Below are 25,269 nucleotides of genomic sequence, written 5' to 3' on the forward strand. Positions count from 1 at the left end.
AGAAGAGATGATCAAATGTTCATTGATATGACGATAATACATTTCTGTGATGCTAGACTGTCAAAGCTCTAAGAGCAGGAAACATGTCTGCTTCGTTTGTCACTATATCTCAAATCATTTGGCAAACAGTCACTTAACAGTAACAACTAAAAAAGATGCTTTAAGGTTATTGAGTATAGAGTTCAATTTCAGCATTTCTCATATTGTATGTAGGTAAGAGTTCCAAATGATTTTACTGTTTTCAGATGAGTTAAATGTCTGGATGTCAAAGATTATTATGATACTTTTATATATATTATCTCATATAATATCCCATAAAAGTTAAAACAGGAATTACTCTCCATTTAGATGAGGAAAGAAACCCCCCAAAACAGTTATCTTTCCAAACTCATTTACCTAGTAAATGATGGTTTTTCATTCTCTAACTCAAGAGTCCAGAGCTCTTTCTTACCTCTGAAGAATATATTTATAAAACACATTTGACAGTGATTAATTAGGGGAGTACTGTCAGGTTTTCAATCTGAGCATTAATTTAATTACATGTAACTGGACACAACATCCTAATTTCATGCTGCAAATGTTTTTCTTCAAGAGTGAACATTCCTTCCTTGGAGTTCTAGAAGGATCGGAATGGTGGTTGCAACTGCCTTTTCTTAAAGTAAATGATGTTGATTTAAGAGGTAGGAGGAAAGAAAACATTTTCTAGAAATAGCTAATCTGTGAATTTGATGGTTGCTAATTGTTTAGTCACTAAATTGTGTTCAACTCTTGTGACCCATGGACTGTAGCCCACCAGGCTCTTCTGTCAATGGGATTTCCCAGGCAGGGACACTTTTACCTTTTTCTAGTTAGGAATAGTATAAATATTATGGGTTTACTAGATTGTAATATAATACAGACATTCCTGATTTTATATTATCGAAGAACCACAACAGCGGTGGGTGGAGTTGCTAACAAGACAGATTTCCAGGTCCCATCCCTCAAAAATGTGATTTAGTAAGGGCCAAGCTATTAAATCTTTTTTCAAAATATTAAAATTTAAAGAACACTCTAGTGGCATAGAATACTGTGAGAATCACTGGTACTGTGCCTCTGATATTCAGCTTGTACAAGATAATTTTCCAGAAAATGTATTTTGTATGGTAGTCCTTTTTAAAAATCACTTCCATTGCCATCTAAAACTTAAACCAACTTAAGAGATTTTGCCTCTTAAAATACTAGGTAATTTTCTGGATATTAGTAGAAATCTCGCAAGATATGTTTATAATCATGCTCTCAGGTTGAAAACGCAGGCTAATTTGATGTGGTAATCAGTCTCGAATTCCCTGGAGCACAGATTCTTATTAGCATTTTATGTCATGGAATTTATAGACAGCTTACCAGTGCTCTCCCTTTGAGCTTTCTGGTTTCCCTACTTTGAGAACCACAGTATCTCCAAATGAGGATCTCTCACAACACTTCAAATATATAGCAACTTATTAACCATTAAAATACACCTGGAAATACATGTGTGAAAGAACGATCTCTAATTTGGATAGATTGAAAATGACTGTCAAAAGTCCTAATTCAGTAGCATATTTCAAACTCGAAACCACGGTTTCTGCCGTCTACTGCTCAAATAATTTTACTGGGAGGAAACTCTTACAAAATTTTCAGTGAAAACTCTCGTTTCACAGGTGAGCAAACTGAGGCCCCGAAATAAAACAATTTGTCCAAGGTCACGCCCAGTGTTAGTGACCAAGTCAGACAAAAACCTAATGGTTCCAATATTATGGACAACTCAGTTGCATCGCTTACTACCCATTTTTTTAACCCCTTGCTTTCACAACTGCACCTCTCCTTTTTGGATGAAGTTGTTTTGTCTAACGGGCCTTCCCTTTTGCTTTCTGGCCTTAGGCTAGTAAACCCTCACGCAAACCATTAATGAGTAACACCGGGAGTCCACATCTGATGCGGTGACTTTCATGGGCCTTTTTCTTTGGCCGAAAATTTCGCTGAAGGGCTCTTAATCTTACATTCCGCCGGAGAAGGGAGGGGAGGAGGGAGGTCACTGGGAACTGACAAGTCCTTACATGTCCAGGCGCGCGCCCGGGACGCAGCCTGCGGGCCCCGGGAGGAAACCAAGGAAGGATATACTACGGCGAGAGGGAAGCAAAGGGGCGGGAGAAAAACACTGCGGTGGGAAATCCCTGTGCACTGGATCTGCCAACCCCTGGCAAAGATGAGCAGAGCCGAGCGTGAATAAATCTCATTAAGCGGCCGGGTGCAGACACTGCAGAACAGCGGCGGAGGAGGGGGCCCGGCGTCTCGCACGTTCGGGAGGGAACGGCGGGGCGGCCCTTTTATAGGCCGAAGCCCGCGCTCGCGCGCCCCCGCCCCTCGCGCCGCCCCTGGGCCACGCGCGAGGCCGCAGCGTTACCTGAGAAGGGCCGGCTGCGTCCGCCACCCCCGCCTCCCGCGAGGCCGAGGCGGCACGAGATCTGCGCCTCGCCTTCCCCCCACCCCGCCCCGCTCCCCCGGGCGGGTTTTCTTACCTTGTAAAAGGCCGTTTCCGCGGCTGCCCCCGCCTTCTCTGCAGGATGTGAAATGGCGGTCGGCGAGGCGAGCGCGATCGCCGCGGCTCCGGCCAATCCCGCTTAGCCGCCAAAAAACGACCCTGAACACTGGCGCCCCCCTCCCCGCCGGGCCCTCCGAGCCCATCCATGACATCGGTGCTCCGCCGCCCCCTCCCTCCGCTGCCCCTCACCCCAGGTGGCCGTGCCCGCCGGCCGAGTCATCGATTCCCCGTGCCCAGCGCGGGCCCGGCTCTCCTGCAGCCTCCGCCCTCGCGGCGTGCCCGGGGGCGGGGGGAGAAAAACACCTACTCGGCCCCCCGCTTGGGTGTCCCGCTCGGGTGCCCGCCCCGCTCCCTCCCTTTCCCGCCGTGTCCCCTCCCCCAACTACTCTTGGCCCTCCCTTCGCCCCACACGCTCACACACACACAACCCCTTCTCCCCTCCCCCAGTGGTTGCGTCCGTGACATCATCATCATGGCAACAAGAGCTGCAGCCGGGGACCGAGGAGCCCGTGTAATTCCCGGCGGCGGCGGCAGTGGCGGTAGCACCAGCAGCAGCACCGACGAAAGCGCGAGGGCTTCTCCCCGGTCGCCCCTCGCCGGGTGCTCCTGAGGAGGCGGCGGCAGCAGTGCCCACGCCGCCCCGCCCGCCGCCGCGGCTCGCCGTGTCTGAGTGTGAGGGGAGGGGGCGCCGCCGCCGCCGCCGCCGCCGCCGCTGCTGTGGGGCCGCCGCTGCGGAAGGAACCGCCGCTGCTGCTGCCGTTGCCAGGTCGCTAGTGAAGAGGAGGCGGCGGCGGCGGCGGCAAACATGTTTTCAGTGAGGATAGTGACTGCCGACTACTACATGGCCAGCCCGCTGCAGGGGCTGGATATCTGCCAATCCCCCCTCACCCAGGCCCCTGTCAAGAAGGTGCCGGTGGTGCGAATCTTCGGAGCGACCCCGGCAGGTAAGCGGGCGCGGGGAGCGGCGGGCGCCCGGGCAGCTCTCCCCGCCGCGCACTCGCGCGCACGCCGCCGGCGCCGGCCCTCTCGGCTGATCGCTGCCGCGTCTTCCCTCCCCTTCGCCCTCCTCGCTTTTTCCTCCCGAGCATGACGAGAGGCGCAAAAATGTGGGTCCGCGAGAGCGTTCCGCCCCCTCCTCCCCCCATCCAGCCCCAGGCGGGGAGGCGGCGGGCGCCGAGTGTTTACACTGCGTGGGGCGGTCGGGAGCCGGGTCCGCACACTCGGGGTCGCGCGGGCAGGCGGAGCGGGCGTCGCTCTCGCCCCGGAGGACGGGGTCAGGTGGCCGCGCCATGTCTTCTGTGAGCGGGCGCGCAGGGCCCCTCTCTGAGGTGGGTGACTGGTGGGACCTCGGACAGCCTCTGCGTCTCCCAAGTGCCCCTTGCTGGACGCGGCTTGAGGAGTAGGGAAGTGTCAGCTCTGTTGTCAGTCGCTCCTCGTCGCCTCCTCCCAGCAGCGCTCTCCTCTGCCCCTTCTGGAGATGCTGTGGGCTTAAGAGTGGCGCCTGGGGCCAGATAATCTTTCTCATTGAAGTGACCATGTGGTTCTGTGAGGGCAGATCGTAACTGCTTAGAGTTTCAAGTAAAGCCTCGGAGTCTGGGGGCAGGGCTGCGCCCCCCAGGTGCGTTGCTTTCAGGGTAGTGTGTATCCGCGGAAGAAGGAAATGCATGTTTATGTCGCCCAGTGTAAAACATCCCACTTAATAGCGTCAATTTCATAAGAACCACAGCTAAGCCCAGCAACGCAAACATTAAAGAAATGTCCCTATGCTGAGTTGTAGGATTGCATTTTAAATACACGTACGTTTACGACAAGACACTTTTTAATAGGCTGTTTTGTTTTCAAAAACTATTTCGAACAAGTGGGGTGGGGAGACAGAAGCTACGTTCTCAGAAGCTCTTGAGAATTTATGATAGTGTAAGTAGGATAGTGGCCAGATTTGCAAGGTTTTAAATTGTTTTGCTTTTCTACACGCTTTGAACTGCCTATGTGAAATAATGGAGCTGCCTTCTAGAAAGAGATGCTCTCTAGCTATGTACTGCCCTATGGGATTTTAGATAGCATTTCCCACTTGATGCTCCTTGCCCTAATCACCATTCATCTTATTACTACAGTCAGTTTTCCTGTGGGCTATCAAGATAATAGCACTTGCCAAACTCAAGCACTCATTCTAAGCAGTTGTCTTTTAATGTGAATTCTCGTCGTTAAAAATTTCAGTGTTGTTAGTGAGATTTGATAGAATGATATTTGATATTTCTTTTTATAATAGTGACAAAGCTTTTGATGATATGGACTTTTTAAGTTGGGGCATTTGAATGCTGTTAACAATTTGTTGAAAGTGTAACACCTGAAACTTAGAGGCTGGAGAATAGAGGCAATAAAATGTTTTAAAGGGTAGATTTTCTGCCCTTTTAAGTATGGTGGTGCTGTCTTTATTTCTAATTGGAATTTCAGTGTATTATACTGTTTTTTTTTTCACTTCAGGTACAGAGGAAAAATAAGATAGTGATGTTGATATAACTGTTCAGCCACATTTTGAAATTATCAGGGGACGTGCTAATACTGTGGCATATACTGGGTATTACAATTTATATGGTTTGGGTTACTTTTCTACACATAATTTTTTTTCTACACTAGTCATTAAATATGTATCTTTGAGTGATTTGCAAGTTTTGTTTTATAGGCAAGTTTTGTTTGGAAAAAAAATTTTACTGAGCTAGTAGTAATTTTATTATATGAAAAAAATTCTTTAATATGGTGTACTTTTGTTTCTCAGTATTAAAAAAAGACGTGAACTAGTCTGCAGAAAGAAATACATATTTCTTTCCTCTTGGCCATCTTACAGTAGATTACCAGCATCACTCCCCTTTAAAAAAAACCTGGATTTTAAAAAATACACCTTGAAATGTATAATGTAAATCAGTTTTTTGGTATATACATTGAAAGATACAAAACTTGATACAGAGAATTTCAAACTTTAAGTTGTTAAGGATTATTGAATTGAGTTTACTATAAAATTTTTGTGTTTCCTCAAAAGGTGAAAAATTTTGATGTCACTGGCATACATTTAGAGTTTACAGCTTTCAGAAATCAAGTCATCATTTCTAGCACATAAAATTAATGTTAATAAGCATAAACAAAAACTATACTATTATCTGCTCCTGAATTCTCTCCCCAAAGAAAACCATTCCAGCCACCTAGTAAAATAAATTTTGAAAATAATATAAAAAAGAAGTCAATTTGGTTCTCTAGTTTGAATGCTAGAATTTTTAATGAAAACAGATTTATTGTTTGAAATCACAAACTATGTTTATATATCTACTAATTTGTAAAATTAATGAAAAATTGTAACACGGTAAATCTATGTTACAGACTATCATAAAATTAAGTTTTTCCTGTATAGTAGTTAATTTTGGGAGTCCTCAATTCCTTACGTTGGTTTGGAGAAAATGTTTTTAAACTGAGTTTGCATTTCAAGTGAAATTGTGAAAAATAGCAGCAGAAGAAATCTTCCAAATTGACCATTTCAGATGTACATTATAAAATTTTGAACTGATTCATTTATTAGATTTTTACTAGTTCAGTTTTTCTATTATTGCATGAAAAACATTTTTCTGCTTTAGAAAACAGTCCAGTTGACTTCCTATTGTCCTATGTTTTGAGGGCATATTTGAGTAATTTAAGAAATAAATTTAGTGTATTAGGTTTAAAAGCTCTCATATCTTAAGTTGGTAAAATTTGAAAAGGTGTTTTAAAAACTGATAAATTCAGATTTGAATGGTAAATCCTGACTGATTTAATCCCTTGCTGGTTGAGGATATTGGTTCCTGAGAGAATCACTTAAATTTTCTATATGTAAGTGATGGAATTATTTTTAAAAATCCAAAAACATCTTTTGCTTTTTTTTCACTCATTTAAAAATGACTTGGATATTGTTTTGACATACAATGTATTGAGCAATTTAACAACTTTTTGGTAACTTGTTTTAGTGGAGGGAACCCAGGTTATACCTAACTACAGTACAAGACAGCGTTTTTTATTTTTTCACTTAGATTTGAATATGGGTATGAGTGCTCTGGGATTTCACTTCAAAAAAAATCCTTGGGCTTTACTATGAGGAACTGACTCAGGTGAATCTGGGAAGCTGCCCAGTTACCACATCCCAGCTCTTGCTTATTAGTTGCCTGATGTAACTCACTTCATGTTGAGCTTAGATAGCTTTCTCAGTTTTCTCAGCATCAATTTAAAACAGAATTATCGTTTCAAAAGCTTCCCTGCTGAGATGCAGAGGAGGAGTAAATAGAAGAGTGTGAGCGAGATGTTCACAAAGCAAGTAATTAAACAAAGTAGGCCAAACAGACTATAGAGGGAGCTGCTTGACTTTGAGATGACTGTAAGGAACTCTGCCATCATCCCCCCACCCCCTGCCCAGTCTTCTTCCAGCTAGTGAATTATCAACAACTTAGATGACAAATAATTTCTCTAATAAAAGTCTTGTTTGTTCATAGCCTCTTTTTTTTTTTTTTTTGCTAAATCATTTAACAATATAACATAACACAATGCCTATTGAATATAAATATTAGAAAGATTTTTCAGGAGCACTACTGAGATATAGTGTTTTACCACAAACAAAATTAGTCACTTTAGTCGGTATCTGAAGCCCGAGTTGCAAATTTTATTAGGTTTCTGTGTTACGCTTGACTTTAAATAACCTGTAAGTTAATCAGAAGCTTATTAAACAGGAGTCCTCTAAAATCTGTGGACACAGTGGAATCTTGTAATACGTGATTCAGTTCATTCAGTGAACACTTAATGAGAACTTAGTACATATTATTGAGCTGTTTTTTTAAATGAACAACTTTTACCCTCCACAAGCTCACAATGTAGGAGAGATGATAGACATGTAAACATAATTCAAACATAGTTTAATTGGAATATAAAAGAAATGTGTATAAGACAAAGTGAGGACTCAAAGCAGACATGTTCAGTGACCACCTGGCAGGCCAAAAGGGGAGTCAGGGAAGGCTTCATGAAGGAAGTATGGATTAAGTCATTTTAAAGGAATTTCAAAAGAATTTAAAAATTCTAATAGAGGAACAGATACAAGGTAATTCACAAATGAAAAGAAAACTGCTCTTGGCCTAGTAGCTTGGCAATGCATAGCAGAATCCTTGAAATGTTGTTTTTTGACCCAATAATTTCAGTTTTAGGGATTTTGATCTATGAATGTAATTCTTTTGACAAAATCTGATTATCTTTTGAATCCATCTATTTCTTTCATCCATCACCACCCTAGTCTAAACTACTAGCATTTTTGGATGCATTTACAACAATAGCCTCCTAATCTTGGCCTACCCCAATCTATTCTGTTCCCCTCTAATCTGTTTTCTATACTGTAATCAGAGGGATCTTTTCAAAATGCAAACCTTATTATATCCCCCTACTACTTGGTATGCTTTAGTAGTTTTCCATTGCATTTAGGATAAGGACAAAGCTACATGTCTTATGTGGTGGTGTCTACATGTCTTACAAGGTCTTGCACAGTTTGGCCCCTACCTCTCTATCCAGTCATGGCTTGAGCCGTGTCCTTCTTGCCTTGCTCTTTATGTTCCAGCCATATTGACCTTATTTCAGTCCCTTATTCTTGCCATGCTCCTCCCACAATGAGGCCTTTGAACCTGCTGTTCCCTCTGCCTAGAATGTTTTTCCTTTTCCTTCACCTAAACTCCAATTTATCTTTCCTCAGGGAAGCCTTCCCTACCATAGACTCTCAAAGCTTCATAAACTCTCCTTCATAACACTTGCTGTAGTTGTCATTTTTATATACATAGGAGATTAATGTTTGTTTTTCCCAGTTACCTCCATAAATGCTGGTAATGTGTTCATTTTTGCTCACCATTATGCAGCCAATGGTTGCTTACCACAGTGCTTGAAATTCAAGCATTTGTTGCAAGAATTAATAAATAATAGATGATAGGCGTAACAGGGAACAACCTCAAATGTTCAGCAACTGAGAAGTGGTTACATAAATTGGGCATGTTTAGTAGAATTTGTCATTAAAATCATGTTTTCATGATTATTATATAAGTATAATATAAAATAATACAGGAAAGTGCTGTCAGTATATTATGTGAGAAAAATCAGTTTATGAAATAATAATTTATTAAAAATGCACCAAAATAAAAAGGTTGCTTATCTCTGGGAGGTGTAGTTTGTATTTTTCAGCTTTTCTTCAGCGAATATATTGATTTTATAATTTGGAAAAAATATATATACAAAATTAAGGAAAAACTATCAGAAATATGAGAAAAAGCCTTGAGTTTGATACTGGGCTCTCAAATAAGTATCAACTAAAATACGTGATTGCATGATGAAAGTGTTGAATATGATTATATAAATTCAGTTTAGGAACTGCAGAATTACTATATTAAAGCCAATAATTTCTGGTTTTATTATACTTATTTATATGTAAACTGATTTTAATTTTAAAATGTTTTGCAGAGTAGCATGTCTTTGACACAGCAAAATGAAATAGCGATGAAATAGAGCAGAGGTCAGAAATTGACTTGTGTGTAAGAACTTAAGTGTATGATAATGGAAGCTACCTTTCCTATTAGTAGGGAAGAAGATTCTTTAATACTGAGTGTTGGAATAGCTATTTAGTCATCTGGAAAAGTAAAAACTTTGCTTCCAGATGAGTCAGACGATTTAAATGTAGAAACAAACAAAAAACGTAAGATAATTATTTTAATCTGGGAATGGTGAAGGCCTTTTAAAATATGATACAGAACTGAAGCCAGATTGCTGAGTTTTACAGTGTAAAGTAAAATTCTATATAGAGACAAAAATCATAAACTTAAAAGAGAAATAGACTGGTAAAGCTTATTTATACACTTTTCACAGAAGACTAATTTCCTCTTAATATACAAAGAGCTCCTAGAAAATAATCCAATAGAAAAAGTGAACAAAGAGAATTCTTAGGAAAAGATGTGTGATTTTATTATAATGAAGATGTAAATTAAAACTACAACATACCTTTTATACCTAATTAGAAAAGATTGATTATACAGTATAACTTGAGGAGGATAAGAGGAAGGGGAAATGGGCATTCTCACATATTGCTGGTGGGAATATAAAATGTTCATTTTCTATGGAAAACAATTTGGAAGTCGTTTTCAGAATTTAAGATGCATATATATTTTGGTAGTTCGTCTTCCTCTTTTGGAGGGAGAGGGGTTCTGCATTGCGCAGCTTGTGGGAACTTACCCTACCATGAATTGAACCCAGGACCCTGGAAGTGCAGAGGTCTAACCGCTGGACTGCCAGGGAGTTTCTCCCCCTTGTTTTTTATTCTTTCTTTTCTTTTTCATGTACATTTTGATCTAGCAACTTCATTCAAGGATTTTATCCTCTAAAAGATTTTATGTATGTGTCAAATGAGCATGTAAGAATATTTGTGGCAGCATTGTTTGTTATTGCAAAAGGTTGGAAATAACCTAAGTGTGAATCAGTAGTTAAGTAAATTATGGTGTATCTCTCCAGTGGAATACTAGGCAAGTCCTTAAAGTGATGAGGCAGTACTATATGTACTGCTCTGGTGCCATGTCTAAGATACATTAAAAGGAAAAAAGGCAAGATGCAAGGCTCCATATGTGGTATGCTACTACCATTTGTATGGCTTAAAAATATATACACACACACACATATATATAATATAAATTAAATATTTATATGTAAATATAAATATATATTTATAAATATATATTGTATATATATGTACACATATATCTGAAAGGATACATGAGAATTTTGCAACAGTGGTTGCCTCCAGTGAGGATAACTGGTGGCCTACAGGACAAACGTGGGAATCTAATTTTTTTTTAAGTATACTCTTCAGTAACTTTTGGAGGTTTTTTGCCATGTGCGTGTGATACTTATTCAAAGTTAATTTTTTTAGATTATGTTGTGCTTGCAACAATTGGTAAAAAAGGAACAAAAATATAAGGTCATAGTAGTCATAAATATTTAGTTGTCCAGTGATTACTGCAGTACTGTTTAATTTTGGGTTTTAGTAGAGGTCTTCTAATTCAGAGCTTCCGCTTGATGTTGTGTGGCTCTCTGGAGGTGGTAGACCCTAGTGGGGTGGAGTGTGAAGGCAGGCTCTGGGGCTCCTTAAGCAGATCGCATGATGAGCACAGCACAAGTGTGTTAGTCGCTCAGTCGTGTCTGACTCTTCGCGACCTCATAGACTGTAGCCTGCCAAGCTCCCTTTGGGATTCTGTCCATGGGATTCTCCAGGTGAGAATACTGGAGTGGGGTTGTCATTCCCTTCTCCAGGGGATCTTCCCAACCCAGAAATTGAACCTGGGTCTCCTGCATTGCATGCAGATTCTTTACCATCTGAGCCACCAAAGAAGCCCCATGATGAGCACAATCAGCAGTTATTGCTCTATTTGGTATTTTAAGTATGTTAAAGAAAGTGCTTTTCCATTGATACTTGAAATCTGCTTCAGCCAACCAGAGACTATAGCTGCCTCTTATGGAGAAGAGATCATGAAACTGTTACTGGAGTTTGTATTCTGGATGCTTGAGAGAGCATCATCTGATGATGAAAGGACAGGGTGGCAGGATGTTGCTCTGGGGCCTAGCTCTTAGCCTATACTTTGCCTTTATTGGATCCTCTTAGCCATTTTCTGATGTGCCATTTAGCTTGCTGAAAGGTGACTGCCTAATAGCATATTTATGTTCTGCAAAAATTAAGCATCATTGTTATTTTGAAATGTCCCTAATGTGGAAGAGGTTGGATTTGAAATCCATTCATATTGCTACAAGCTTTGTTTAATTTTCTCTCATAATTATATAGAGAAAATATAATTTTTTTTCATCAAGCACAATGTTGATGCCTCCAAAAGACTTCTTATTGGCTATTGTGCTGAGTGAATATTACTTACAATGTGAAAGGGGTTGGAAAACAGTGTTCTGGTGAAATTCTTTCCTTTTATTTAAAGAAAACTGATGTCTAGATAGATTAACTCAAGGATTTGTCCAGTGTCCTGTATCCTATAATTGGTTGGTGTGGGGCTGGGTCTAAAATCTGGGGATTTTGACTCTCAGCCCTTACTGCCTCACACTGTCTCCCCACATCTGAGAATTGGAAAGGCCTTGGTTATAATTGGAAAACAAACATACAGAAGTTTAGAGGAATTGTTAAAAAAAAAAAAGCATCTACACAGTTTAGAAATCTCAGAGGGCCTACCATGTTCAATAGTGTTTAGACTCTTCCCACAGAATAGGTTGTAGCTGCATTTGTTTTGTGATGATTGTAGCTCTCTCTTTTTAAAAAATAATGTCTATAACATATATGTCTATAGATTAGTCTGTAACAAGAATTTAGGACAGATATAAACAAAAATTGATACTAGAATTGTATGTGTATAGTTTTCCAAAGGGAAAGGCAATGGATCAGGAGACCTTTCAGAGTTCCTCTGGTACTGTACTTAAACATTTTCTGGTCTTACTTTTAATTTGATTAGAATTTGTTGAATTAAAAATGAGTGGAAAATGAGTTTTTAAGTAGGCTGGGTTTAAGTAGGCTTCAGAGGATGTTGCCATTAGCCTTATATATATATTTCCGGGAAATACTTGGAAACTTACTAAGATATGGAACATGGGATGGGGTCTGTCACTTTTGGTACCTGACTGCCTTTTTAACACCACAGTAATACTGAATGAGAGAGGAAATAAATAATAGGAGTTGAGATACAGTAAACTGTGGGTAAAATTGTGTTAACTTAGAGTTTCCAGATAAGGCAGGAGTAGGTGTCTTAGGCAATTTAAAGAAAAATTCTTCACTGTCTGGACATAAAGTAGGTGCATTTTGAGGCTAAAACAAATTATAAGTAAAATCCTCTTAATGACAGTCTGTGTAACCTTTTGGTGTGTGGTTGGGTGGGGTATTTTTTGTTTATGTTTTTTGTCATTTTTTTAAGTTTTCCAGATGACCTGTGTTTTTTCCAGTTCTTGGTGGATTTTTAAGTATTTCGTTTTTAAGTGAAAAATATTTTGTTGCTTAATTAGTATTGGCAAACTGGACTGTTTTCTGCAGCAGAAATTGAATATATGCCTAACAGAGTAAATTTGGAGGAAAAAGGGCAGTAATTGTCTTTGGAAAATTTAAGGTTTTTTTGGTCCAATTCTGTTTTCTTTTTAGATGATAGCTGTGGGAAGTACCAAGATGTTGAGGTCAGTTTCCTTGGGGACAGTTATTTAATTTTCTTTGGGTTAAGAGAGCATTTACTATATAAATGATTCAAAGAATTTTAAAAAGCGTGTTACCTCAAAAATGCTTGTGTAATATATAACAGTTTAACAACAGTTTTCTATTTTTCTAGTTATTATAATTACCAAGGAAGTATAACAAGAATTAAAAGAACTATCTTATTTTGCATATATATTTATACTTCAAAGTAGATTTATATATTAAATTAGCTATTGTTTGAGATGGTGAAATGCGAGACTCTGTAAGTAAGAATACATGTTGATATGTGAAAAAAATGTGAAGTTAAAACATGTTGGCATACGGTTAGTTTCTCAGAACAAGAAAATGACTAATCTAAATTTCATTTCAGAATAAAAACCAAGACAAGCCACATAAAAGCAACCTAAAAATTAATCTGTCATCATATTATTTGTTTTAAAACTATGGAATAAAATATCTGAGGAAGATTTCTCTCAAAATTGTTTTTCTCAATTTCAAGTAAGTAATTTATTTTGGTTGATATATTGGGGATGAGGGGAGGTGGGAGTGAACCTTGGCATTGAAGTTTATAAATCTACTCATCCTTAAAGTAACAACTCAAAGATCAACCACTTGAAAGCCTTCTGTGACTCCTTTGCCCATTCCCAAAAGATCCTCTTTGGTTTCCCACAGTCCTAGCCTCCTTTCACGTTGCCGATGAAGGACTGACTACACTGAGTGTTGTATTTTTGTCTGTAGGAATAGTCATATGGCACTACCCTCGTGTTCCTCCTGCCCCACAGCCCTATTCCAGGACCCTCCTGCTACTGAGAAACCCTGGACAAGTTATTTTATTTCTGTAAGCCTTAATTTCCTCCTCTGTAAAATGAGTTTTAATAATTTCTACCTCACTAGATTATTATGATTAAATACTAGTAACCAGGAACTGTCTGGCATACATAGTAACATAACTATTACTTTCTTTCTAACCGTTCTAAGTGCTGCTTTCTTTTCTAACCCTTCTAAGTACTCTTGCCTGGAAAATCCCATGGACGGAGGAGCCTGGTAGGCTGCAGTCCAGGGGGTCGCTGAGCGACTTCCCTTTCACTTTTCACTTTCCTGCATTGGAGAAGGCAGTGGCAACCCACTCCAGTGTTCTTGCCTGACAGGGGAGCCTGGTGGGCTGCCGTCTCTAGGGTCGCACAGAGTCGGACACGACTGAAGCGACTTAGCAGCAGCCCTTCTAAGTCTGGAATCTGCCACATTACTGTGTGTATACCAGATGCTCTTTAAATTGAGTTGAATTGGAATGAAAAATGGAGTTTTTATAGCATTTATTCATTCCTCACAATAGGACAGACTAAACTACCTATATGTTGTGGTATAAGGCTTTTTCTGGTCATTGACTCACATGTCTAACGTCTAGGTGATTACCAGTTTAAAACACTTGAAAAATCTTTTTTTTTAAGTCCCCTACCCAGGCTTGATTTTTCTTTTTAAAATTGTTGATGTATACATATATAGACAGAAAACTATCCAGGCCTGATCTTGCCCTGAAAAGGGGCAGTGTTAAGTCATTGATCAAGGAGTAACTACAGTTTTCCAGTATTGCAGTTTAAGTGAAGTGTATTTCTTATGAAAGAGCCTTATTTTCTAAAGACTTCTTTTTTTGTTGTTTTAAATGGTAGTAGAATGAGTTGGAGGTGTCTGTGCCAGAGGTCATTGCAAAGGTGACAGTAGGAACTATTGCTCCCTTTTTTTGCCTTTTCTGAATTTGTAACACACACACAAATTGAAACCTTTGGTTTTTAAACCCATTTAGAATTGTGAAATGTGGACCAAATGAATTTGTTTGGAGTTTCAGTTTTCTTCATTTTTTTAAAAAATATATATTCCCAGGTTTTGTTTTGCTCTTTAATAAGATTGTCTTTTTTTTTTTAATGAAGTCTTTAGGAAAATTTTTCAAATTAATTTTGATGTATCACACTTCGGTTGATGATGCTTAGTGGTTATAAAATAGAAGCCAAGTTAGTCAAAAGACCTTAAGTTTACATCATTTTACTAACAGAGGTTATAGATCATTTATTGAGCCCTTTACTGTGTGTCTTATTCTAAATGTTTTAATTTTCACAACTCTGTAAAATAAGTACTCTTATCCCCATTTTACAGTTGAGGAAATGAGGCATGAAGAGGTTAACTGACTTTTGCCTGAAGTTATTCAGCTTATGTTTACTTCATAGCATGTGAGAACTAAAATGAGGGAATAGGTACTAGGTCATTAGCTGCATAAACAGAAGAAGCAGGGAAGCAAAATCTGAGATATGTGTCTCCTAATACTTCCAGAATCTGATAATAGCCATTATTAAGACATTGATCATGAATGTATTCTTATTCACTAATTTTTTTTTGTAATAAATATACCCTGCAACTTTGTACTGACCCTGTTTTTCCTGAGCAATATTAATGTCTCCTTTCAAATTCATTTTCCCATTTAGACTGAATTATTTTGTTTTCATGTATATGTGTTTATAAGGTGGTAGTAGGGCTTTACTATAATATCAATCTGATATAAAAATACTTTTATAAGTTAATTAAATAATATATGAATATGTTCTTGTGAAATTTAAAAAGCAGAAAACAGGTAAAACAAAAATTTTCCTTGACCACCAATCCTATTCACCTCCCCACTGGTATCGATTTTTATATAACAAAACTCCCCCAAAATTTAGTGTATAAAACAATAGCCATTTGTTAGCCCATAATTCTGGCATGGGCTCAGTTCAGCAATTCTGCTCCTGCTTCTGACTGGGCTTGCTTATGTGGCTGGGTCAGCCAAGTGGTCGTCTGGAAGCTATTTGGCCCAGAATGGGGTCACTCATAGTCTGGATATTGGTGCTAGAGTGATGGAGATCTATGTGTTTCCAGCAGATAGCCCTCAGATCATGTAGCCAGGACCGGAGTTGGTGTGGGAGGAGTTTCCTAACTGTGTGACCCACTAGGGGACCATTACTGCTAAAGTACACTATGCCTCTGTTGCTTGCTGACTCATTTTTCAGGAAACATTTGTCAGTGTACACTGCCTTGTTCTTGAAAAAGTATAGTGTTTAAGCAGTTAATTTACCAATTCAGATAAATTTAGCTAATTTCTTATTCTCACTTGTTTTACACCATTCTGATCATCCCTCAGCATCATTCTTGGTCCCATTCACCCAGAAAATTTAATTAAACGCCCACTAAGTGCACAATAAGCTGTCATGAGGTGAGCTCAGATGGAGCAGTACTGTTGTCAGTACTGCCACTTTATCGTCCAAGTTTCATAAACTTATCTACCTGTCTCTTTCATTTTATGAACAATATTCTATAAAAGCAGATAGCTACAAAAGTTTTTTTTTTTTTAATGACCAACAGCTCACACCAGGCTGAATATATCTTGTGTACTACATTTTTTAAATGTCTTAGAAAGATAGTCCCAGTAAGAAAAACTATAATACAGAGGTGGTTTCTGTGCTATAGTTTCCCACCAGCAATAATGAGACTTTTCCCATATTTTCACCAAGGTTATGGTCTCAGATATTTTGATCTTTATCAGTCTAATAGATAAAACATATGGATCTCAGTGTAGTTTTAATTTGCATTCTTTTATTATAAGTGAGATTGAGTGCCCTTCCATATATTTGAGAACTGTTTGTATTTCCTTTTCAGGATACTACTCGATTATCTTGTACCCACTTTTCTGTTGTGAGTCTTGGTCTTTTGATTGTTGATTCCAAGGAGCTCTTCATATATTAGGAAAATTGGTCCCTATCTGTGAATTGAGTTACAAATATTTTTCCTAGTTTGTTCTTATGGTAAATACATTTTATTTTTTCATTTTATAAAGAAGTTTGTATCTTAAATGAGGTGTTTAGAACACATTTAGTTGAATCTTGTGTTAAGTTTTAGGTATGGGAATGGAAGAAAACTTAGAGAACTTAGCTTTCAAAACTCTGACTTAAACAGTTTCAGAAGGATCCTATCTTCAGTACACTTCTTTCTCTTGTAGGTTTGGTTCTATCATGATAACCGGTCCTTTTGACAGACTAGTCTAAGAAGTAGGATCATCCTTTGGAGGGTAATTTTTAGATGATTGAGTGTATAGCATAAGTGGAAAATACTTTTGTGTAATTACTTAGAATAAATTGTTAATAATGTTGCTTTGAGTCTTGTCTGGTACAGTGTGTATGTTTTTGTGTGTGTAATGTGTACAGTATATACACACATATATATAGTGGTAGTGTTTCAAGTAATGCTCTCATATAACCCTTTATCTCTTTAGCCAGCTTTTACCTAATCAACCATATAGCTATCTGAGGGTGGCTACATTAGGCCAGCGCTTTTCCAGTGGGCCACAAAGAAGAAAGACAAACAGACTGACCTTTTTTGAGAAAGCAAAATAATGCTGCTACCCATATCCTAATAATATCCTAGATTTTTAATAAGGTTGTAAGGAGCTAGGAAGAGAATAGCAGAGGCATCTATGATCTGTGCAGCATCTGACATTATGGAATACTTTGACTTCTTCCCTGGGGTTCTATATAAAAATGAATTAGAAAACTGCAAGGCTGAAGAGATTAGCGTGTTTTAAGTCATTTAATATAGTTTTTAAAAGTTTTTAAAATTGGCAAACCTTCTTCATAATAGTTTTACCCAGGAGCATCAAAAAAGCAAAGCAAACAGGAACCCTTAAGTAATTTATAGTGGGAAATGGTAGAAAACCAGTTTTTGCCATGCTTTAGATACTTTTTAAGTTTTCGAAGTTGAGGTATTTTTTAGGGTCTAGAATATTTTCAGTATCTTTATAAGTGTTCTGTTGCAAAGTTTTCTATTTATTTGATACCAAATTGTTGCCCTACTATTATTTCCTTGATTAATTCTTTTTTTTTAAAAAAACTCTAGTATTTCTGAGGTTAATACATCTCACACTGTGTACATTTAAAACAGCTATTTTTTTTCTCCTGAAAAGCTGGTATTAAACTGATGATACATCTTATAACAGATGACTTCCTGAAGAAAATGTGACAGTTCATAATTGGTTTTCATTCTCTACTTAATTTTAATCTAATAGGTCATGAAAGTTTCCCACTTTATTTTGTTCTTTGTTTTTTCCTTGCATCTCTGTTTTAACTTTTGTACATTTTGATATGTCATTTGGCACATAAAGCTTTATAACTGCTATGTCTTATATAACTACTTTTCAAACTAATTGTGGTGAAGAATCTCTTTTTTTCTGATAGTTATTTAAAATACATTAAAAGTAAGTACTAGAAAAATGAAATGAAAAAGAAAACCCAACAGGCAAAATACAAGCTCCCTTTTTTTCACGATTATTAAACAGGTATAGAATTCCCCTGTCAAACTACTATAAGAGTTTCTAGTTTGATACTTACCTTGTTGCAAACCTATAACAAACAGTTCATTCATAGACTGCATTTGAATAGCATTATAAATAATTTTTTTAAATCAGTCTAAACTCTTTGGTTTCTGTTTTTTGCAGCATAGACTCTGTTTTATGTGTTTTATTAAAAAGCATGATGCAGTAAGCATTTTAAAAAGCATATATATGAGTTGTAGCTTTAATTACAAAATTTGGGAACAAATAAAAAATACTTTCTTTTATGTAATACAAGGAGTTTAGCTTATTTTAGATTTTTGTACTCTCGGCTTCCCAATTTTTAAGACTGTCTTATAAATGTTGAATGGTTTAAACTGTGTATCTTCTCTTTAAAAAATCTTTAGCATGTGTATTAAATTTAAACAGAGCAATTTAAACTGACCTCCATGTATTAACTTGGTGTGGAGCACCACACGGCTGAGCAACTGAGCGCAAGCATGAGCACTACTGCTGATCTGTTTATCCCATACTACGTATACCCCTTCTTGAGCTCCAGGATTGATTGATTGATTGATTTTGATTCCCTTAAATACATTTTCAGGTACCATTTTTCATTACAGATTTATTTCTTTGGCAGCTTAAGATGTGCTTAATGTTTGTATAAGCCCCAGGTTTATCAATCTGTGAACAAGAGGCTGTTTACCTGGTCCTGGTTGTTTGCAAGTTGACAGAGTGTGGGAAGTCCAATTGATTGTCTTCACTTTTGCTTATAAACTGATAGAATTGCCCTCCCGGTTATTCAGAGCTAGTAGTTGAGCACAACCCATTTAGATGAAAACATTCATTTTGTGTGCCCCTGCTGGACTGAGGCTTGTTTTCCCCCATTCTGACTGCACAGTCTCTGACATGTGGGAGCAGACTTACTCTGGGATAACTTGTAGTGCTTTCTGTCTGTCTGTCTTTACTCCAGAACATTATAAGAAAGTCTCCAGGTTATGAAAGCCCTTAAAACTTCTGATGATTTTTCTCAGTGATGGAAGCTCATTTAACATCCAGAATGAAGAGAGCTGTTCTCCAGTTTTGTTGATAGGGAAAGTTGTGTTTTCAGAATAGATGAAAAAAGAGAGGTATTAAGTGAGAAAACATAACCTTGATATTGAGTGAGAAAATACAACCTAACTCATCTTAGAAAGTTTTTACTAGGGGACCAGTTTCCGTTTGAGTGGATTTTGTCTCCCAGGGAGAGAATAACGCAGCATATCTTAAATATTTTAGTGGAAAACTGGAAGAGTTATTTTGTATTCAATTGATTCTAAGATGTTTATCTGTCCTTCCCCATTTTTATAGCTCAGTAGGGGATGTAGCTTACAATCAGTGGTTAAAGAAAGTCAAAGTGTTAGTTGCTCAGTCATGTCCAACTTTTTGGGACCCCCATGGACTGTATCCCACCAGGCTCCTCTGTCCATGGAATTCTCCAGGCGAGAATACTGGAGTGGGTTGTCATTTTCTTCTCCAGGGGATCTTCCTGACCGAGGGGTCGAACCCAGGTCTCCTGCATTGCAGGCAGATTCTTTACCATCTGAGCCACCAGCTGTGCTGTGCTTAGTTGCTCAGACGTGTCTTACTCTCTGCGATCCCCTGAACTGTAGCCTGCTAGGCTCCTCTGTCCGTGCGGATTCTCCAGGCAAGAATACTGGACTGGTTTGCCTTGCACTCCTCCGGGGATCTTCCCAACCCAGGTTATTGAACCCAGGTCTCCCGTATTCGGATTCTTTCATTTGGTAAAGAATCAGGGAAGCTACTAATCAGTGGTGCGCCATATTTAATTGGAAGAATGTTCTTTCTTAGTCGTATAAAAATTAATGGTGTCTTAAAATCTTTGGCATTTTAAGTGAAATATATTAATAGCTGTTCAGCTTAGTACCATTCTAAATTTAATCTCACTTAGTGTGAGTAAAGAATTAATAGCTTTTCTTTTTTTTGGACTGTTTTGGTCTTGGGTTAACTCTAGCTTTATTCACCTGGAAATGATAGAAATAGAATGTCGTTGTGTAACTGAGCACCATTGCTTTTAGTAAAAATGAATCATGGTTAGTAAAGTACATATATATGGGCTGGGAGGACTGTGAATAAACTGTAAATATTAATAGCAGTGGGAGACACCTGCTTTGGGCTTCGCTGGGTAATAACTCTTACAGTTGAGCAAGTTTATTCTGTATCTGGGAATCTTTGTCAATAGATGAAGATGGTGATTACTATTCAATATTTCCAAGCTAAGTTGAATACCGCAGCAGCCTTTGTGATTTCATTCCTTTTACTTAACCTGCTACCTGGAAGGCCAAAGGGAAAACTCCCTGAATTGGTGTGAAAACTCCTGCTGAAGAGTAACTGCCTTGCTGGCATGTTGTTTCATGTTTTATATCCTGTCAAGTATACTCAGTATCTAGAGTGGCCGTGTACCTCTCAATGTTGAGGAACATCAGGGGTGTTGTCCTTTATTTGGTGATTTTGTTTAACGTTTTTTTGTTTTCAGTATTTGCTAAGTGAATCTATATTTATTATTTAATATGAATTTTAATTGTAAATATATAATAAAAGAATATCTATAATATGTATAAATTAAGGAATATAAAAGAGACACAGATACAAAGAACAGACTTTTGGACTCTGGGAGAAGGGGAGGGTGGGATGATTTGAGAGAATAGCATTGAAAATGTATATTACCATATGTGAAATAGATGAGCAGTCCAAGTTTCATTCATGAAACAGGGCTCTCAAAGCCGGTGCTCTGGGACAACCCTGAGGGATGGGATGGGAAGGGATGTGGGGGGCGATCGGGAGGGGGGACACATGTACACTCATGGCTGATTCCTGTCAATGTATGGCAAAAACCACCACAATACTGTAAAGTAATTAGCCTCCAATTAAAATAAGTAAATTAATTAAAAAATCTTTTTACTACTCAGAATAAGAAATAGAATGTTACAAATATCTTTGAAGTCTCTGATTGCCTTCTCCTTTCCTATCTGTCTAATCATTTCCTTGTTTTTCTTTATAGTTTTACCTCATTTGTAAACATCTCTAAACAATATATTATTTGGCTTTTATCTTTTCAGAGTTATTTATGTGTATCTGTTCTTCTGTGACCCCCACCAACCCAACCTTATGTTATAAGGAGTCATCTGTGTTGTATTATACAGCTGTAATTCATTCATTTTTACTGCATATTATTGTGTTATATGCATATATCAGTTTTATTTATTCATTCTCTTATCTTTGGACATCTGAGTTGTTTCCTGGTTTTTTTAATCCTCAGTTATTAGCAATGCCATTATGAAAACTGTTGTACATGCCTTCTAGTGCATGTGTGTAAGAATTTAGCATGTCTTCAAGTGCATATGTATAATAATATGTACTAAGGGTGGAATTGCTTTGGCAGAATGTGCACATTCTCTGTTTTATTAGGTAATGCCCATTGTTTTCCAGAGTGGTTCTATCACACTGTTTGCCCACCAGCAGTTTATTAGTGTTTCTGATGTCCCTCAGTATTCACATTTGTCAGACTTCTCAAGTTTTAAACAGATTCTTACAGGTGTAAATGACCTCTTTCGTTGTGAGTTTGTATATTTTCTGTCAATAGTAAGGTTGAATTTTCCATACGTTTATCATCTTCTTGATCTTTCAAATATTGAGAGGAGTGTTACAGTCTCCAACTTGTGGATTTGCCTGTTTCTCTTTCAGTTCTGTCAGTTTTTGCTTCATGTATTTTGAAGTTTTTATTATGTCCTTGTATATTTAGAATTATTAGGTTTTCTTGGTGAAAGGACTTATTAATCCCTGGTAATGTTTCTTATCCTGTAAGTCTTCCTCGTCTGTTTATTAATATAGCCGTTTCAGCTTTCTTTTGATTATTTTGTAACATGGTATATACATCATGTTAAGAATTGTGAAGCGCCTGAGATTTTGTCTTCTTGAAAGGTAACAAGTTAATTTGCCATAAGTTTCATAAATGCTGGCTATAGACAGTAGATTTCTGACTCTCCACTTTATTGACTATTATTAAGGAGCAACTACAGGTGGAAGGTGGTTGCAGGTCAGTTACAACCTGTAGTAGATTCAAAGACAGATACCATAACAGAGACCCATGGAGAATTGTCTCCTAACATAGCTTTTCCCATCCTTTTACTTTCAACCGACTTACGCTTTTATTTTTTAAATGGGTTTCTTACAGACAGTATATGTGTGCGTGCTAAGTTGCTTCCGCTGTTTCCGAGTATTTGTAACCCTATGGAGGGTAGCCCACCAGGCCCCGCTGTCTGTAGGATTCTCTAGGCAAGAATACTGGAGTGAGTTGCTATGCCCTCCTCCAGGGGATCTTTCCAACCCAGGGACTGAACTCAGGTCTCATGTCTCTCGCACGGGCAAGCGGGTTCTTTACCTCTGGTGCTACCTGAGAAGTTAGACGGTATACAGTTGGACTTATTTGTTTGTCTAATCTGACAGTCTCTTTTAATTGATGTATTTAGGTTTATTATATTTAATGTAATTAATAATATAATTGAACTAAAATCTACCACTCTGCCAGCTGTTTTCTGTTACTCTGTTTTTTGTGTTTTTCCTCTTTTGGATTACCTGGATATTTATTATTATTCCCATCTATTATAAATAGCTGCTTTCACCATGGTATGTTTGCTCTGGTCAATGCCTTTTGACTTCTATCAGTTTAGTATTAAAAGACAAAGCAGGCTGGGCTACCATTTCAGCTGTCATGCTTCTTGATAGTGTCTTACTTTTGTGTGTGTCCTTAGAAACACTGATTTTTATACCAGATGACATGTTATTTAATTTTGATATTTATCTGCTATTATCTGCTTACTTATTTGTACCTCTTTTTGAAATTAATTTAGTGGTAGTCTTAGGGTTTGTAATATACATTTGTAACCAGGCAAGTCTTCCATTATATAATAGTGTGTAAATTTACATTTATATATATATATATACACACACACACACTATAAGAAGAGAAGGCAATGGCAACCCACTCCAGTACTCTTACCTGGAAAATCCTGTGGACAGAGGAGCCTGTAGGCTGCAGTCTATGGAGTCGCGAAGAGTCAGACACGACTGAGCGACTTCCCTTTCACTTTTCACTTTCATGCATTGGAGATGGAAATGGCAACCCACTCTAGTGTTCTTGCCTGGAGAATCCCAGGGACAGAGGAGCCTGGTAGGCTGCCATCTATGGGGTCTCACAGGGTCGGACACGACTGAAGTGACTTAGCAGCAGCATACTATAAGAATTTTAAAACTATTTACTCTAAATTCTTCCTGCTTATCCTTTGTGCATTTGTTGTCATGCAGACATATAACACTTTTATACATGTTAAAAGTTATGACCAATCTAGACAGCATATTAAAAAGCCAGAGACATTACTTTGCTAACAAAGGTCCGTCTAGTCAAGGCTATGGTTTTTCCAGAGGTCATGTATGGATGTGAGAGTTGGACTATAAAGAAAGCTGAGCACCGAAGAATTGATGCTTTTGAACTGTGGTGTTGGAGAAGACTTTTGAGAGTCCTTTGGACTGCAAGGAGATACAACCAGTCCATCCTAAAGGAGATTAGTCCTGGGTGTTCATTGTAAGGACTGATGTTGAAGCTGAAACTCTAACACTTTGGCCACCTGATACGAAGAACTGTCTCATTGGAAAAGACCCTGATGCTGGGCAAGATTGAAGGCAGGAGGAGAAGGGAACAATAAAGGATGAGATGGTTGGATGGCATCACCGACTCAACGGACATGAGTTTGAGTAAACTCCAGGAGTTGGTGATGGACAGGGAGGCCTGGTGTGCTGCAGTCCACGGGGTTGCAAAGAGTCGGACACCACTGAGCAACTGAACTGAACTGAATACATGTTATCAGAACTCAGTACATCTATTTTTGCCTCACAGTTATGTTTTAGAGAAATTACAAATAAGAAGTAGATGAGGATTTATTTTACTTTCATTTATGTCATTTCTAGTGTTGTTGATTTGTGTGGATAAAAGCTTTTTTCTGCTGTCATATTCCATCCACTTGAAAAGCTTCCTTTATAATTTACTATAGGGCAAATCTAGTGGTAATGAATTACTCAGTTTTTTTATTTTCTGAAAGAGAAAGTATTTTTCTCTTTTATTTTCCTTCATTTGTTTTGCTGAGTATGAAATTGTAGATTGCTTTTTTTCTTTTAGTACTTAAAAGATGTCAGTCTGGGGAATTCCCTGGCACTCAAGTGGGTAGGATTTGTTGCTTTCACTGCCAGGGCCTAGGTTTGATCCCTGGTTGGGGAACTAAGATCCCACAAGGAGCATGGTGCAGCAAAAAAAAGATGTGATTCTATTGTTAATTCTTTGATTCTCTGTATATTAAATGTTCTTTTTTTTTTTTTTTGTCTTTTTAAGATTTTCTCTGACTTTGAATATAATGTGTCTTTACTTTTGAAAATGCTGCGTCTCTTTGGTTTTCTTTGTGCTTCTTGGTTCTGTAGTTTATATCTTTTAGTTTGGAAAATTCTCAGTCATTATCTTCTTTTCTTTGACCTGTTCTCTCCTGTTTGTGTGATTTCAATTATATGTATGTTAGATCATAAAATACTGTCTCATAGCTCTAGTATGATTTGTTCTGGGCTTTTTCTGTTTTTTCCTATACTCTCCTCGCCTCCCCATATGATGAGATTTATCTTTAGAGAAATTTCTTTGATGATAATAGTTGCTGTTGCTATTCCTTAAGTATATGTCAATAAGTGAAGTTATGGTATAGAGGCATACACTTTTTAGCATGTACTGAGATCTTTTAGATTATTAGTAAAAGATAAATTTGTAATTTTTACCCCAATTTAAATTAGTCTGATTAGATTCTGGGATATGGCCCAGAATTATTTAAATGTGAAGATGGACTATAATGTAATAATCCAGTAATTTATGAAGTAAGATATGTTTTAGTTTTTATGTCAAAGTATATTCTGATTTTTCTGTGTTAATTACTTGAAGTTCATTGGATTTTCATTCTGAATTATGTTGCAGTTATAAGTTTACATATTTAATTTGTAATAACAAAATAGTACTAACAT

At 38.1% G+C, this 25,269-nt stretch overlaps 1 protein-coding gene across 1 annotated transcript in view; it reads left to right on the forward strand.

The window, feature by feature from the left end:
* The first annotated feature begins 3,362 nt into the window (after positions 1-3,362).
* Positions 3,363-25,269, forward strand: part of REV3L (REV3 like, DNA directed polymerase zeta catalytic subunit) — a 174,805-nt gene continuing 152,898 nt past the window's right edge. Inside the window, exon 1 of the mRNA XM_052645563.1 lies at positions 3,363-3,501. Within this exon, the coding sequence (XP_052501523.1) occupies positions 3,363-3,501 (139 nt within the window). The remainder of the gene's footprint in view (positions 3,502-25,269) is intronic.

The sequence above is a fragment of the Budorcas taxicolor genome, chromosome 9 (assembly GCF_023091745.1).
Source record: "Budorcas taxicolor isolate Tak-1 chromosome 9, Takin1.1, whole genome shotgun sequence".
Classification (NCBI taxonomy): Eukaryota; Metazoa; Chordata; class Mammalia; order Artiodactyla; family Bovidae; genus Budorcas; species Budorcas taxicolor.